This window comes from Poecilia reticulata, linkage group LG11 (assembly GCF_000633615.1).
Source record: "Poecilia reticulata strain Guanapo linkage group LG11, Guppy_female_1.0+MT, whole genome shotgun sequence".
NCBI lineage: Eukaryota > Metazoa > Chordata > Actinopteri > Cyprinodontiformes > Poeciliidae > Poecilia > Poecilia reticulata.
Window position 1 is genome coordinate 14,896,598 of NC_024341.1, and position 16,840 is coordinate 14,913,437.

Here is a 16,840-nt window from a genome sequence, read left to right on the forward strand (position 1 = left end):
CCAGTATCAGCGTAGAGGAAGAAAAGCTAAACATGCTTCAGAGCTGTGAGAGAAGACGACTCTGAACTGTTGACGCTTGTTTCATCTGTGGACAACATGACATTTCCAGACATTACCAGACATTTCCTGAGGGACGATCTGGACAACCCAAAGATCCAACACCAGAACCAGTTGAACTGGCAGGAAGCCAGAGGAAAGAGACGGGGGAGGATTTGGCTGCAGCAACGCCGAGACCGAGTGGAGGAGAGGGGCGAGAAGGAAGGAACAACCTGAATCCACTGTGAAGGACGACCTGTCTTTAATGTCCATCTAGATCACGACTTTAAATCTGAAACAACAGAGCAACAGAGTGAGCAGCAAAACTTCACTCTACCAAGTATCAAGTACTTCAACTTTTGACACCAAAACGGACAACGTCCAGAGCAACAGCTAGTTTGGATGTTTCTGAAAGGCTCTCCACTCAAAGAACTATTGCTGGTCCACTGTCGAGTGACCGAAGCAGAGAGTGAAGATTTATACTTTTATGACAGGAGGTAACAAATCCTCCTGAGCAGGCGATCAGTGTTCCTGCTTCTACGCTCTATCCAGATGGAAAATCTGCGCTTTCTTGTTGGGTTTTGAACGGACACTTATCTATACCTTCACTGCACTAATGTAGTTTTTTTTGTTTTATGTTTCCTAGAAAACACATGAAATTGGGTAGCTTAATTATGATCATTCTTAGTTGTTTGACCCCTAAGGATGTTTAAGAGTTTAGAAATTCATTCTTCTAGACATAAGAGATGTCAATTTAAAATTAACTTTAATGTGTATAAAAGACTCATGTGTTGTCTCTGCCTGGCAGAGCTTTCCATCCAGAATTGCTTCATGATTGATTGTCCTACAAGCTCTCTGTATTGTGCATAATTCATAAATAAACCTGATTGAGTGATTTTACCTGAACAGTGCTTGGTAAGTTTTTTTTCCACAACAATGGACAAAAACATTAAAGGCTCTCAAGTAAAAGGCGTGGCAGTTTTAGCTAATGTTGGACCCATGAGCCAATGCTAACATTAGCATATTAGCCTGCAAAGACTTTTATGCGTCATCTTTTCAAAGAAAAATGAACCTGTAACCATATATGCGAGCAGTAAAGGCATACATGGCACATGAAAATATACTGAAGACAAATAAGTCACCTTTAAAGAAGCTCTGCTTCTCCCAATGGAAGCTTCCTGCACTTTACTGCAGGAAGCACTGCTGAGCTGAAGCATTCACTCCAGTGACAAAAATAGTCAAATCCAGTTTACTCAAAATAACGTAGTCTTGCACTTTTCTCAGGCCAAACATGTACATTGCTCACATTACTTGAGTTGAGTAAACAATTTAGTGAGACTTGAGTAAAGCATACAAACCTAATTTAAGTAAGAATAGGTATTGCCTTTTAGAGTGTTCTAGGCAAGGGCGTAGGAACGAGTCTGTCATTGGGGGCGACGCATATCGGAAACCTGACWGATCAGTAAATATYTTGAGCAGAAATGTCAAACAATTATGCCATCATCACATCAGTAATGCGTTACTCTAATCTGACCCTTGTTTCAGTAACAAGTATTCTAACACGTTACTATTTACAATCCAATAATCAGGATTCCAAGATGAACACTCACTTTAGCATTTGCCTCACAACTAGCAAGCTACATACTCTGGTAGCACAGACAGGCTACCAGATTCTGATATATCTTATTGGTCAAAATACATTTGATTATTGGTCAAAATGCACTGATATAAATTGACTTGCAGTTGAACTGGTTCTACTTCTTTCTAAAACCAAAGTAAAAAACATAATAAAATAGGACTCTGCAGTATAAAAACTCAATACAGCAGTTTGACCAACAAAAATAAAATCTAAAAAAACAAGTTTTGTTCTTGAACAACTCTACATCAGTGCAACAATTTGATCTACAAAATAAATAAAAATGATACTTTTCACATCTAACAGACCTTTAGCTCCTCACTGTTAACTCAGTCTCACTTTACAGCTCTGCATTCAGTTACTTGCCAAACATGAGCCATAAAAAACACTGAAGCAAAAAGCCTAAATGTTTTTATTCTCCTGTCATTTTTAGCCGCAAACATTTAACTAAAAATATGTACGGATATGTGTTTCTGTCTCTGCCTCCCTCTGACTCTCTGCAGCCTGATGTTCCTGCATGGATTCWTAGATTTACAACAGACACTACAGTAATTTACAGGATCAGAATGTGAACTAAATATAAAAAGTATGTTTTTATCATACCGAATGAGAATTTAAACTTAATTTTCAGATGTATACATTATTATACATCTCAACTCTACTTTGTAGCAAAGATTTTCACTAATTTATTTTTAAACCTCTCCTCGAGCACTTTTCTTATTGTCTCCTGTGATTAATATAATTTTTTATATAATTAATATAATTTTTATATCTTCACACTCTGAAACTATCTGGCCTATGCCTAATCTGCTCCTCTCATAATAAAATAGTTTAGTTTATTTAAAAAATAAAAACAGTTCATACATATTTCAATAAACTAAATGAAGACCTCACCAGAGTTTCTTCACCTTTCTTCAACATCATTCTAGCACCGTTGTTCTCCTAAATATCTAAATAATATAATATAATATAATATATAAATACACATTAAGTGGTCGAGTATGATCAGGTGTTGCTCACTTTAAATAATAAAAAGGCTAATTTCGCTGCTTTTTCAGTCTCATTCTAAATCATTGTGACTAGACTAGCTAACTTTTAAACAAAGTTAGCANGATGAACACTCACTTTAGCATTTGCCTCACAACTAGCAAGCTACATACTCTGGTAGCACAGACAGGCTACCAGATTCTGATATATCTTATTGGTCAAAATACATTTGATTATTGGTCAAAATGCACTGATATAAATTGACTTGCAGTTGAACTGGTTCTACTTCTTTCTAAAACCAAAGTAAAAAACATAATAAAATAGGACTCTGCAGTATAAAAACTCAATACAGCAGTTTGACCAACAAAAATAAAATCTAAAAAAACAAGTTTTGTTCTTGAACAACTCTACATCAGTGCAACAATTTGATCTACAAAATAAATAAAAATGATACTTTTCACATCTAACAGACCTTTAGCTCCTCACTGTTAACTCAGTCTCACTTTACAGCTCTGCATTCAGTTACTTGCCAAACATGAGCCATAAAAAACACTGAAGCAAAAAGCCTAAATGTTTTTATTCTCCTGTCATTTTTAGCCGCAAACATTTAACTAAAAATATGTACGGATATGTGTTTCTGTCTCTGCCTCCCTCTGACTCTCTGCAGCCTGATGTTCCTGCATGGATTCWTAGATTTACAACAGACACTACAGTAATTTACAGGATCAGAATGTGAACTAAATATAAAAAGTATGTTTTTATCATACCGAATGAGAATTTAAACTTAATTTTCAGATGTATACATTATTATACATCTCAACTCTACTTTGTAGCAAAGATTTTCACTAATTTATTTTTAAACCTCTCCTCGAGCACTTTTCTTATTGTCTCCTGTGATTAATATAATTTTTTATATAATTAATATAATTTTTATATCTTCACACTCTGAAACTATCTGGCCTATGCCTAATCTGCTCCTCTCATAATAAAATAGTTTAGTTTATTTAAAAAATAAAAACAGTTCATACATATTTCAATAAACTAAATGAAGACCTCACCAGAGTTTCTTCACCTTTCTTCAACATCATTCTAGCACCGTTGTTCTCCTAAATATCTAAATAATATAATATAATATAATATATAAATACACATTAAGTGGTCGAGTATGATCAGGTGTTGCTCACTTTAAATAATAAAAAGGCTAATTTCGCTGCTTTTTCAGTCTCATTCTAAATCATTGTGACTAGACTAGCTAACTTTTAAACAAAGTTAGCAGTAACATTTTCTACATGTGACTATTCCAGAATTAAAACAGCTTAACCAAAAAGATTTTGTTCTATATATGAAAATAAACTGACAACAAGATGTTATAAACGAGCGATATTCATGGCAACATTCCTGACAAATCGTTTATCTCATTCAAACGGAGTTTCTCTGAATCTGTCTGCTGCTGCCTTTACTCTGAGCCATTCAGAGACGGGAGGAAGCGCTCTGCTAATGCGCTGTTGTGCATGTGACTCTCTCCAATATTGGGGGGGGACATTTCCCCCATGTACCCCCACTCCCACCCTCGCTTTGGCCTATGGATACAGTTAACAAAAATTCCATCACAAGGTGTTTTTCTCCCATCATTTTTTAAAAGGATAATATTCTATACACACCTGTCCCAAGTGGGGTCTTTAGGGGTACTGGTGCCTATCTCCAGCGGTAAAAGGTCAAGAGGCCATTTACAACTTGGATAGGTCACCAGTCCATCAAAATAATAACATTGACATATTCCAGTGCATTTCATTTTCATTTGGTTTAATTAATATTCAAAAAAGGGCTGCACAGTGGCGCAGTTGGTAGAGCTGTTGCCTTGCAGCAAGAAGATTCTGGGTTCGATTCCCGGCCCCGGTCTTTCTGCATGGAGTTTGCATGTTCTCTCTGTGCATGCGTGGGTTTTCTCAGGGCACTCCGGCTTCCTCCCACAGTCCAAAAACATGACTGTTAGGTTAATTGGTCTGTCTAAATTGCCCCTAGGTGTGAGTGTGTGAGTGCATGGTTGTGTGTCTCTGTGTTGCCCTGCGACAGACGGGCGACCTGTCCAGGGTGACCCCGCCTCTCGCCTCTAGCTGGAGATAGACACCAGCAACCCTCCCGACCCCACTAAGGGACAAGGGTGCAAGAAAATGGATGGATGGATGGATAGATAATATTCAAAAAAGTAAACAAAGAATTCACATAGTGCCTTCATAAGCCAAGCAGGTGAATACATGAAACAATGAAACGATCACAATTAATTGAGCACGAACATGAATTGTGCACAGCGTTGCGTGTAATTAAATGCCTCAGGGTTTTGATGTTGATCTCGAGGCTGAATCTGCATTCCACAGCCACACAGAAGACTGGGATTACAAGCGACACTGTAGCCAAAGTTTTGAAATCGGGGGACAGTTCTCCAGCTTAAGTTGGAAAGACCCTCTGAACGAGGAGCAGCAGTAGGTAATAAGTGTACCATGTTCAGAGGATTTAGTCCTTGATGCTTGATGCAGCATTCGATTCCTGATCTTGGGACCATTTGCTGCATGTCTTCCCTTTCCATATCCAACCTCTTTTCAGTCAAATTAGCATTCAGTAAGAGTTACTTGTGCCAAGAAAATCTTCAATATATACTTATAAGAACTCCTCAAACCAGTTTTCATTTGGACTTGGACACAAGAGTTGAAAAGTTTAAGTGGCCTGAATACTCTTGGCAAATCTCTGCATAGATTACATAAAACATGATGCAGAGTGTCTGTTTCCAAGGCAACTGTGGGGGTTTTTTTTCTGTCTTTGCTCAAATTCTGATTTGTCGTTTTGTCATGGATCATTGGATCTTCGTTTGAGGCCTTTGAATTTTGTTCAGTTATAGTCTGCAGAAACTTGAAATGCTTTTATGTAACAAAGTTTTAAATGTCCAGACGGGTTGTATTTTTGTTTTTTGTTTTTATAATAATAAAAAAGGATGTTGATAAATAAACAAGACACAATGTAGAATTACATTTTGTGGGGGTTTTTTTATCCACTTCCCAGAATGTTTTAAAGGATCCATGAATGTTTTAATTAGCTGTTGCATATATAGGATAACAGCTGTATGGAGATGCACTGCAGGTCCAGGTAGTTATTTTACTCTCTTAAAGTGTGTCCATAGTTTAACGGAGGAAGTGAGAATTATTATGGAAATGCAATAATTCTGATTCTTCATTTCCTTTCACACCATGCATCATTTAGGTACATATTACAGACGCTGCAGGGTTCAAATTCTCACTCCCATATTTTTTAGACCAAGATTTGCTCTAACTACAGCCTCGACAGCAATAGTAAATATGATTATATTTAACTTTTACCACCTGCAGCTACTCAAAGCTTGTGTGTGAAGTGGGTCATTTCTTGCCAAACTGAAGCTGCTTTGTACTATTTTTGCAGAGACACCGGTATAGCAAACTGCATGTCACTTCACAGATATCAAATGATAAAGGTCTTAGATTTTCTACCTCTCTATTTGTCCAATATTTTTGACATTATTTGCAGAATATGATAGGCCATCTCTGATCATTCTGATTTTAAATGTCTTAGCCATTTGAGAAATATTTCTACGTGCTGCTGTGAGATTTGCCCGTTGTTATTTCTAATAAGAATAATTTAAAATATCTCAAGAAGTATAATAAGAGCTTCCATCCAAAGTTTGTTGACATTGAAAATGGTTTTCTCAACTTTTCCTTCCACTCAACTTCCCATTTAAATCCTTGGATACGACACTCTGTAGACGGCAAATGCAACTGATTTTAACATCATTTCTGCATTATAATCTATTATCATTTACTTTACATAAAACGGAATGCTGTGTTTTATTAGCTCCGAGGTATAAAGATCAAAATGTTAAAACAGCTGAAATATATAATTCTCTATGTAATCAATAGGAGTTTCATTTTTTTACATTTAAATGCTAATATTAATAAGTTCCTAGTAATGTGCTTATTTTTTAGATGCACCTTTATATCTAAACACCTTCTGTCCAAGTCAAAGCAACAGCAAAGCATCAGTTTTCACAGTAGAAACAGTTTTTCTTTTTTTCGTTTTTTTGAGAATTGTGTGAGGCTGTCATAACAAGCAGTTTTAAGCTGTTGCTGAGCAACACACAATTGTCTTCCTGATTAGTGCCGTTATTTCTAATGAGCTGTCAGGCTCCACATATGATCTCAAATTATCTACGTAATAATAGGTTTTCACACGTACGTTGGCATGCTACAAAATTCCTTGCTCAAGTCCAGTGTTTGCGCCGCTCACCCCTCCTACAGCTCAATCTGTGGCACACTTGTAATCAACCTCAGCTAATTAGGGGCCCTATGATATTTCCTTTGGATCGCCTGCAGCTTGATTTGTGCAGCTGCATCCAAAACCTATTGACAGTGGCTGCCAGTTTTTCCTTTTTCTTTTGTTTTTAATCTTATTCTGCCTCTTGACTATTAAAATGATTTGATGGGTTTACAAGATGAAGGACTTTGTGTGTGTGTATATTTCACCTTTCTCCTGCTTGAGGGTTTTACACTCTCTTCTGTCTCACATCGTCTCTCACTCCTTTATAGACAGTTGAGTCACATTTTGTTTTGAGACATTCAAATACTTTAGTTCTATTTTGCGCTTTTGTTTTCTTTTTTCTTTTTACTTTACTCAAATGGTACTTGTACAGTTTTGTGGAGTTTAGGTTTATACAAACATTTCTGAAAAGCCATAATGATATGAAGAAAGAAGCTGTCAGTCAGACCAGTGGGAGCCGTGTCTTTGATTCCTGCACTTGACTTGCACTTGAAGGAGGGGATGAGGGCGTATGAGAGAGACAAAGCAAGGTGGATTTGTGTTGCTCTTCACAGCATCATGCTAATGAGGAGGATTATGATGTCCCCCCCCCTCAGGCAGTGGAGGCACACAGAGTGGGTGTGTGCACAAGTGTATTTCAGTGCTGGTGCTGTGCTCTGTGTGCAAGGCTGTTTAAATGTAGCTGTGTTTGCAGAAAAAAATGTAACCTTGTGGAACAAGTGTGTGCGTTTTTCTTTTTAACATTTTCACACTGAATCAACTTTATCATTTGTGAAAGGAACTTGCGCCTCAAACCAGCCAGTCATAAAATAGCAACATAGAGCTTCAGAGCACATTTCAACTCCTTATTTCTTTCCCTCCTGATGTGCACACCCTTTTCTCCACCTCTTCTACATCCTCCCTCCCTCAGCAGCAGCCAGTGGTACACTCCAGCAGTCTTTGCACATCTCTTTCTCTCTCCATCTCTCTCTCCCCTCCTCAACCTCAGCGGTCCCCACACTGGAGCAGACGCTGGCGCAGTGTCGATCCATACGTGCACGTGTCTTGTCTTTCGGGGCGACCAGCGTTCTTTGAAAACGCCCAGCACTCCAGTTCGCAAGGGCTGTTGCGAGTTAATCCGCGCGAGAATGTGCGCATGAGCATCTTTTGTACCGAGGAGCATGTGCACTGACTGAAAGACACAGCGAGGATGCGTGGTGGGCAGGATCTGTCGTGATCGGTGGAGTTTGTGGTGTACAATACTTGTGCTGTCAGTCTTCCCCTCCCTCCAGTTTGGTTGTCTGGCGAAGACCAACAGCAGCGTCCTGCCGGGATGTCCACCTCACCAGGTGCAAGAGACGGAAGCCAAAGGAGCTCTTGTAAGTTATGCATTTAAATTTGATAATCTCTATATACAAATAGATAAAAAAAATGTTTGAGGCTTTTCTTTTAAAGGTACCTTCTTCAGCGTCTCAAGGCCATCAAAGGCATGTTCTTAAACCCAGGGCAAGATAAACTGATTTAAGAAACATGAAACAGAACACGGGCTCCATTAGCATTAGGAATGCCAAATGTGTTGTGTGTGAACGTGTGTGTGTGTGTGTGTGCGTGTGTGTGTTTATGTTAAGTTTTTGTGCAAATATATTGGTAACAATACAGAGGAATCTCACTAGTTTGAGACATTTATCTTTATTCCTGAAGATTATGCCCTATGGGTAATAAAAACACAAAATCCAGTTTATATACAATGCAGTAAAATATAATATTGCATAAGGCCAACAAAATTATTTGAAATGTAGAAAATGATGTTGCATTGTGTTGCTGATTGCTCCAAAGTTCTCTTTTCGGTTAAAATTAAAATTAACATTTTTTTTTTGAAAATCAATGTCCCAGACTCTAAAGGAAGAGAGCGGAGGCAAAGAAACTAAGTTGCCTGAGGTCCGGAGTGAAGTTTCCACAGTCAGTGATGATTTGGGGAATCATGTCATCTGCTGATATTCCCCACTTTGTTTTATTGACTTCAAGCTGGAAGAAATTAAAGCACTTCATGTTTCACCCTCTGCTGACTTTACAGAGATGCTGATTTCATTTCCCAATCCTACTTGGCATCTGCCCTTACTGCAATAAGTATGATTGCTTTGTTTAATGACCATAACATCGCTGTTCTTTAAATGCCATATGGGATATAATCAAAAGGAAGTCATGAGACACCAGAACCAACAATGCTGCAGGCCATTATTAAAGCTACCTGGACTTCCTTAACACCTCAGCAGAGGCTTGCATGCTGCTTTGAAGCAATAATGTAAAATGTTCCCTACCAACTACTGAGTGCATAGACTGTACGAAACATCGATGTACTTTTCAGTTTGCCATCATTTCTGTCCTGAAAGTCCTTTTTAATCCTTTGAAATTCATTCTTGAATCAAACTTTTTGATTATTTTTCACATTTTTTAGATGCACCTGTAAAATGAAATAAGCGTGCATGTGGTGGTATTGTAGAAGCACGCTTAGAATATTGTATAATAGGGGTATATGTGTGTGTGTGTGTGTGTGTGTGTGTGTGTGCGTGCGTGCGCGCGTGCATATGTGTGCTTGCACCATCCCTGGAGCGCCTCCAGCTGTACATCTATTTGGAAGGTGCTTTGAATCAATTGACATGCAAGCCAGCTGGATCCTTTTCACTGGAAAGAAAAGGAGCAGATGACATACTGGTGTCATTCATTTCTCTCAACCTGAACAGCTTTTCACTTTCATCCTAACAGAGAACAGTTTTTGCTAGGTCTTATCGTATGTTTAGTCTCCGTTTGTCAAGGTTAGGTTTTTTTTCTGCCTATGTAAAAACAATAACTGCACATACAAAATATTCTTCTTGTGAATGTAGATGTGTTAAATGTTTATTATGAGTCTGTCGTAACTTTGTTGGGTGGTTCTGTCATTACAATAAAGCATTATGGGTTTAAGTGTAAGTGGGTGATTGATAAGATGATGTGACTCACTTGCGGGCTGAGTGGGCACGCACACACACACACACACACACGCACGCACACACACCACACACACACACACGCACACACACGCACACACACACAAAAATCTCTTTCAAACACATCCACTCATAGATGCTCACATTCACAGGCATACACACAATGACTGTCTGTACAGAAGCTAGAGATCACAGCTGGGAAAATGGGTTTCCTTTTATTGCTTTTGTTATTACGCCTTTCACCCCCCCTCATCTAGCTTTCATTCCCTTTCTCCCTTCTGTTATTTTCTGGGCGTTATTTACGACCCGGGCCTTTGAGAAGCTCACCCGGAAACAGTTGGTATGTCTGGCTGATGCGTTAATGATCATCAGATGACACGCCCACACACACGGGAAGCCTGTTTTTGTATGTTCAGGGTCACAGGCACTTTTTATTTTATTTTTTTCTCCTATGTTGCATTATCTGGACATTATGTTGCTGGACTCGGTGACGCTGAAACCTATGTTTTCACTCGCATGTTTCACTCTTCTGGGTTCCCTCCCATTTCGCTTGACTGTTTTGTTCCTCGTCAGGATGCATCCATCACATTACCTTCTCACGGCGCAGTGCCTTCAAATGGAAATATCAAGAGGCTCCAGGGTACGATTACTGACTTACAAACTACAGTGTTACATAACCAAATCTGGATGCCGAGGAATCGGGTCTCAGCTACAGAACAGCTTTAGCGTAAGGGAAAAATGAAGTACAAGTTTGACATTGAAGCAGATAAATAGCTCATATTTGGCCACATTACCACATCAAAAGTTGCATAATAGCAGCATCAAAACATAAATGACCGAAGATGAAAGAAACCTAATCTGGAGTAATCCACAATGCAACTCAATCACCAGAAAACATTTACCATAATGATGTCTCATTTAGGATTTGTTTTTGTCCCCGACACCAAATTTAGTATTTTAAAATTAGACGCCTAATAATTTACATAACTCACCATGTGCTTGTAATTGTAACAATCTGCCATTGTAGCTGTATATAAGGTTTGGGGTTATTGGTCTATCCAGCTGTATCAGTGACTCACTGGGCCTCCTGTGAGTACTTTAGGCTGAGGAGGAGGCCCACCGTTGATAAGGTTAGATGGTACTTTATTAATCCCGAAGAAATTAAGAGGTAGCATGTTGCTCACATACACACGTAAACATTCATTCAAAAAAGAGAACCCCAAAAAGCTGCTTGCAGAGAAGTGCAAGAAGGACCCTTGTTTTTTGTCGTAACAATCTGTCAAAATCTTTATGTACATTAGAAAAAAAATCTGACAGATTTATTTGTTTTCTGAGTTGGTAGTTTTTGTAAATACTTGCTAAATATGGGGTCAAAGTGAAAAACACAAAATAGAAACTTTTGTTCTCTTACTTGAGGTGGCAAGAACAAAAACAAAGTTCTGTTTGTTCAGCACATTTCATACTTCTCAAGAATCTCAAATGCAGAACTCTTGCAAAGTTGTCATTGATCCCCTTCATACGCAGCATCTGTCAGTGTAGTAACCACACCTGCACGTTAAGCCTATATTTCATATTTCAGTCAGAGTGTTTGTCGGACACTACATACAGGGAAAAACAAACAAGCTGCGACAACAGAATCCTGTTCTTTTGTTCTCAGTCTGGGAGAGGAAACGCGTTTCTTTGCTCTTGCATTGTATTGACACTTCAGGTCGTTATATTTGACTGGTAAAATAATGTGAAAGATAGAGTTCTGCAAAGTGTGCCTGCATAACGCCAGAGTTTGCGGTGTCATTTCAATAAATGCATGCTTCAGGCAATAAAATGAACAGTATTTATAGACTGTTGTAGTGTGTTGACATTGTGGCAGTGAGGCAGATCTCCCCTCCCTACCGTCTCTAAAGGAGCAACAGCAGGCACCTGCCACGGAGATGGATGTGCTGTGTCATCACTTCTCTTGCCAAATGATGGCTTGCCTCACATGTCCTCTCTCCTCTGGTCTCCCCCCCCCATCTATTCTTTTCTCCTCACCACTCTCGCTGTCAACAACTTTCTTTCCTTTCCTTTCTTTACGGCTTTAAGAAATCTGCTTCAGTGGCTGCCGTGTTCTTTAATCTTCTCTGGTCTTCATCCCACCACCACCACCACCACCTCTTCTAGCCTGTCACTTCTCTCCCGTCCTCCTCCTACCCCTTCGTCTGCTTTATCTGGGCTCACATGAAACTTTAATTGCATGTAAATCAAAGCACTGCAGATATAATTAGTCTTTTGTGCTGCTTTAATAAGAGGGTTCTGGACTATTGAACTACGATGGAGTAACTAGCTCTCCCACTGTCTCTGATGGCTGAAGTCACGAGGCGACGTTTTAATGTGGGAAAAGCAAAACCAAAACCCTTCTGTCAAAACAAATGTTTATCGAATTTAATCACTTACGGTTTTCCCCTCTTTATCGTTTTTACCGAGATGCAGTTTTAATAACACTGTAGCCACTCATCTTAATAAAGTCAAGATTATTAAATAATTGAAGGAAGAGTTACTAACATCTAAAAACAAGCAGATGGCAGCCCAGGAGGTACAGATATTTGCTTTTTGTCTGGAAGTTCTAACACATTAAATAATGTAGTTGCTGTTGGAATCGCGTGTCGACACAGTGGTGTCTCTGCTGTGTCCCCTGTGTCTTTCACAAGACAGATTTTCATGCATTAGTTTCTTCATGAGGTTTGGATTACAGAAAGAAAAGGTGATTAGCTCTAATAATTGACTTGTACTATAATGGTATGAAATCACTGTGGCAGTGTATGAAGACGGTGTTTATTTGTCAGTTCAGTTTAAGGAGACGGCAGTGGCTTTGTCATACAGAGATATTCTTTTTGTTTACTGTGCAAGTACAAAAAAAAAAGGTTATCGGTGAAAAAAAGAAAACTGAAGTCAAAATTTAACATTTTTAAATTTAGTTTGAAGCCAAAACTTCTATTTCTTTTAATTTTATTTTACCGATTGGGAAACTTGCATGAACTCACTGCGATACTGAAACATTAAATTCCCTCCTCGTCTTCTGCTTAGAAAACAACTGCTGGTTTTGAGCAAAAACTACTGAAATTTGGAAATGTTCACAACTTTATTCAGTTCACAAACACCTGACCCCCACCTGGAGAAAAGTAACCCCAGAGCACGATGTTCTTTCTCGGAAATGGAGTGCTTTTTTTGCTTTTTTTGTGTGTGTTTGTTTTGTACAAAACATGTCATTTGGAAATATAGCCCAAAACAGAATTTCTCACAGTGTTTTAGGACGTTTTAGCCACATCTGGAGGTTTCACACGAGAGAAACGAGTTCTGCTGCTCATTCCAGGCATAAAGGGGAAACAGGGAACTTAACCTGTGTTTATTGAAAACCTCTTCTGTTTTGCTCTCAACTTCTTGGCAGATTCTCTGACCTTGTTTCAGTCTTGTCTTTTCATCGTTTTGCTTGTTTTTCTGGTGAATTAAGTTGTGTTAAAACATGCAGGTACAACATTTTGATTTGTCACAATTTTTTTAAATGAAAAAGAAAAATTCTTCATTTGAATGGGGCTATGCACACTTTAGAGAGCCACAGCACGTCTTCCAGGTTTTTTTTTTTTTTTCCGCAACAATTAGAACTATTTATGTTTCCGCTTTATTTTTCTTATCATACATACATTAATTTCTTTTATATTTAAATTTTTTTTACAAGGTCAGGCACTGTTAAGAAATTTGTTACCTTGGTTTTCTTTGCCAAGCTTATGTCCTACTTTGCTGCTTTCAGTCTCCGTCCTTCTGTCCCTTGTGTCCATCTTTCTTCCTCCCAAGCTGCGTCCACCTGGCACAGCAGGCGCCGCTGGCAAACCCCAGACAGCAGGTCTCCTCCTCAACGCTAACGTTGTTTATTCTGCTGAACTGTAACGACAAGACAGATCATAATCTATCAGCCAGAACAGAAAGAACGTTCTCTCACCAAAGGTGCTTTTGGGATTCTGCGTGTTAGACTGCCACAGGGAGAAAGAGAGCGATAAGAAGCAGACAACTTGAAGACAGATGACGGATAAGAGAATTAAAAAGCGAGGAAATAGAAGCTGGGTGGTGAAGAATGTAGCTCAATGAAACGAAGAATTGGTAAACAAGAATCAAAATGACAGGCATAAACTGCGGAGGAGGCAGAATAAATTGGGAAACAGGTGAAGCTGAGGGGAGACGGATGACGACGGCAAGTCATGAATTTTAGAAGCAAAAAGCTGTTAAGGCAGTATTTTAAGGGTCCGGGGCACCGAAGGTAAAGAACAAAATGATGGGCTTTGAGTCCACAGTATTTATCCTGCTCTTTAAATTGTGGTTTGTTGCAGTGGTGCTGAAATTTGCAGCACCATCATCCACAATGGAAAGATTATTTAGCTCTTTACAACCAATAAATGATTATTACAACTAGTATTTGTGAGATATACCACATGCTTTTGTTATTTTGTTCTAGGTTCTTGTAAATTTTATGTTGAGCGCCAAAGAGGATGGCCTTCATGTTCCTCCAAACATGCATAAAACATATTCATGTACAATTTAGTCACAGGCATGGTGGTGCTCCAAGCTTGGATATATGTTTTACATTTGGGACTACACGTATAATTTTGAACATTAAAATATGTGCGTGAAATGACTTCTCTCAGGTATATTCATTCCACCCAGTTCTAATAAATAATAATTAAAAGTCCTAAATGAATGTAAAATTGATGTTCTCAATAAGTTTATGTAAGCCTCCGGTCAGAACTGCATATGAGGAAGAAATGTAAATTAGGATCCTGTTGTTTATTTATGAGAAATTGATCATGAAGCTGTGTTTTTGTTTGTTTGTTTTTTTAAACCCATCTCTAACATGTTTTCTTCCCAAATAAATAAAATTCCTCATCTGGAAAATGTCCATCTCAAGTTGAGCGTGTTACATGACAGTCAGAGTTTAAACACCTGTAATTCTATGAAAAATATTTTTTTTCTTCAACTGCACTGTATAACGCTCATGCTTCTGACTTCACTCTTCAGTCTGCTAGTTTTAAACTCAGTCTCTCAGTGGAAATATTCAAAATATACTTCATTGCTAAAGCTAATCAAACTCTCTGCCATGGTGCAACTTTTATAAGGATAAGATTGGATTTTCATGCAACAGGCCAGTAAACCACTGCATTCTGAAAAAAAAACTGTTGCTCCCATAAAACTTATTTCTCTGTCTAATTAAGATCCATCCATCCATCCATCCATCCATCCATCCATCCATCCATCCATCCATCCATCCATCCATCCATCCATCCATCCATCTTCTTGCATCCTTGTCCCTTAGTGGAGTCAGGAGGGACGCTGGTACCTATCTCCAGCTAACGTTTCGGGCGAGAAGCGGGGTCTAATTAAGATTTGTGCCTTTAAAATCATTTTTGAAAGGTCTCACCATGCAAATCAACAACTCCATAAGGGTTAGCGAGCTACAAAGAAGGCAAGGCAAACTGTATTTTGCCTCTTAGACCTTCGATGTGCATGAAGCTGCAGCTAAGAGTAAACACAACCCAGCAGCCCGAGTGTCAGGGGGCCCCTGAAGCCATATTTTATATTACTGTAGCATATTTTTAGAACAACATCTGCAGACTCGGCTGTGGCAGGAAGGTTTAGAGAGGATTCTGATAACCAGTTTTATCTCCAGATTAAGTCGGAGATACTGTTTTTTTAAATAACCAAATACCCGAGACCTGAGCTTCCCCTGCTGCATGATGAGACGTTAGATAAAAAAATAAAATAAAAAACACATTTTTGCTGCATAGAAATGGGAGGATTGGTTTTAAATATAGCTGGAAAAATGACCAAGCAATATCAACTCCACATGAAAGTCGAGAAGTTCATACTAATTACAGAGGAAGAGAAATATGCAACAAAGCAACTAAAATTTGTATAGAACTGTACTGAGAACCATATTTATAAATAGTATCAACGTCAAGATATTAAGATATTCTAAATCTTTTTTTTTTTCTTTTTAGATACAACTCAAATGTTTTACTTTAAACCTTAGTCTTAGTCATCACACTGAAGCGACAAAGAGTCATTTTCTGCTGATTTCCTTTCTAGCAGAAACCACAAATCAAATGTTGCTCGTCATTGTGATGAAAAATATACTTGTGAAGCAGGACAAAGGGACGAATACTTGAACGATAACTGTAATTTAAGGGCAACAGTGACTGATGTATAATTTTTACGAGCGCGGTCGGAACTTGTTTAGTTTCAGAAGATGCATCAGAGGTGGAAAAGATAGAGGGAGATTCATTTGAATTCAGCCTGTCAGAAGATTTCAGACACCCTCGCAAATGTGTCTGGATACGCCGTTAAATGGGGACTTGGATGACAGCTTGTGTTAAAGTGTGCAGAAATACACTGGTTTATACAAACAGACAAGTGAGCAGACTACAGTTTGTTTTCTAGTACAGATACCATAGATATCAAATTCCCACATCTTATTTTGTTAGAACTTGAGCAGATAAAATCAGCGTGGTTTTTTTTTGTCTCGTATTGTGGTCACAGATGGCGTTCGGATTGTATTTTCCTTCCCCGTGTGAAGCACCTCAGCAGGTGGGGTATCAGATTTTTCTCTCCTCTCCTCCTACTCCTCTGGGAACTGGAGAGACAGAAAATTTAGAGCAGTGAACGTGCGATAAGACGGCTAGAGATCCACTAATTAGGTCCGAATCCGAACTCTCTGGGACTGTGCAATGGAGTTTATTCCTTATTTTCCAGCAAGTTGAAAGTGTTCTGCAGGTATACACTGGCTTTAGCGTTTTCCTTTACAGTCATATGTTTACCCAGCTGTTCCACGGCAATGCTGTGAAAAAGTCTCGAGTCACCC

At 38.7% G+C, this 16,840-nt stretch overlaps 1 protein-coding gene and 1 long non-coding RNA gene across 3 annotated transcripts in view; one reads left to right on the forward strand and one right to left on the reverse strand.

Annotated features, from left to right (window-relative positions):
• Positions 1-7,927: 7,927 nt before the first annotated feature.
• Positions 7,928-16,840, forward strand: part of dtnbp1b (dystrobrevin binding protein 1b) — a 34,468-nt gene continuing 25,555 nt past the window's right edge. Inside the window, exon 1 of one of the 2 annotated variants that reach the window (XM_008422059.2) lies at positions 7,928-8,355. In XM_008422059.2, coding sequence (XP_008420281.1) covers positions 8,310-8,355 — 46 coding nt within the window. In that variant the 5' untranslated portion in view covers positions 7,928-8,309. The remainder of the gene's footprint in view (positions 8,356-16,840) is intronic. The other variant, XM_008422061.2, reaches the window with a different exon arrangement.
• LOC103472424 (uncharacterized) overlaps positions 8,373-16,840 on the reverse strand; it is a 26,732-nt gene continuing 18,264 nt past the window's right edge. Inside the window, exons 2-3 of the long non-coding RNA XR_001777124.1 lie at positions 13,697-13,872; positions 8,373-9,658 (exon numbers count right to left, since the gene is read on the reverse strand). This is a non-coding gene — a long non-coding RNA (uncharacterized LOC103472424). The remainder of the gene's footprint in view (positions 9,659-13,696; positions 13,873-16,840) is intronic.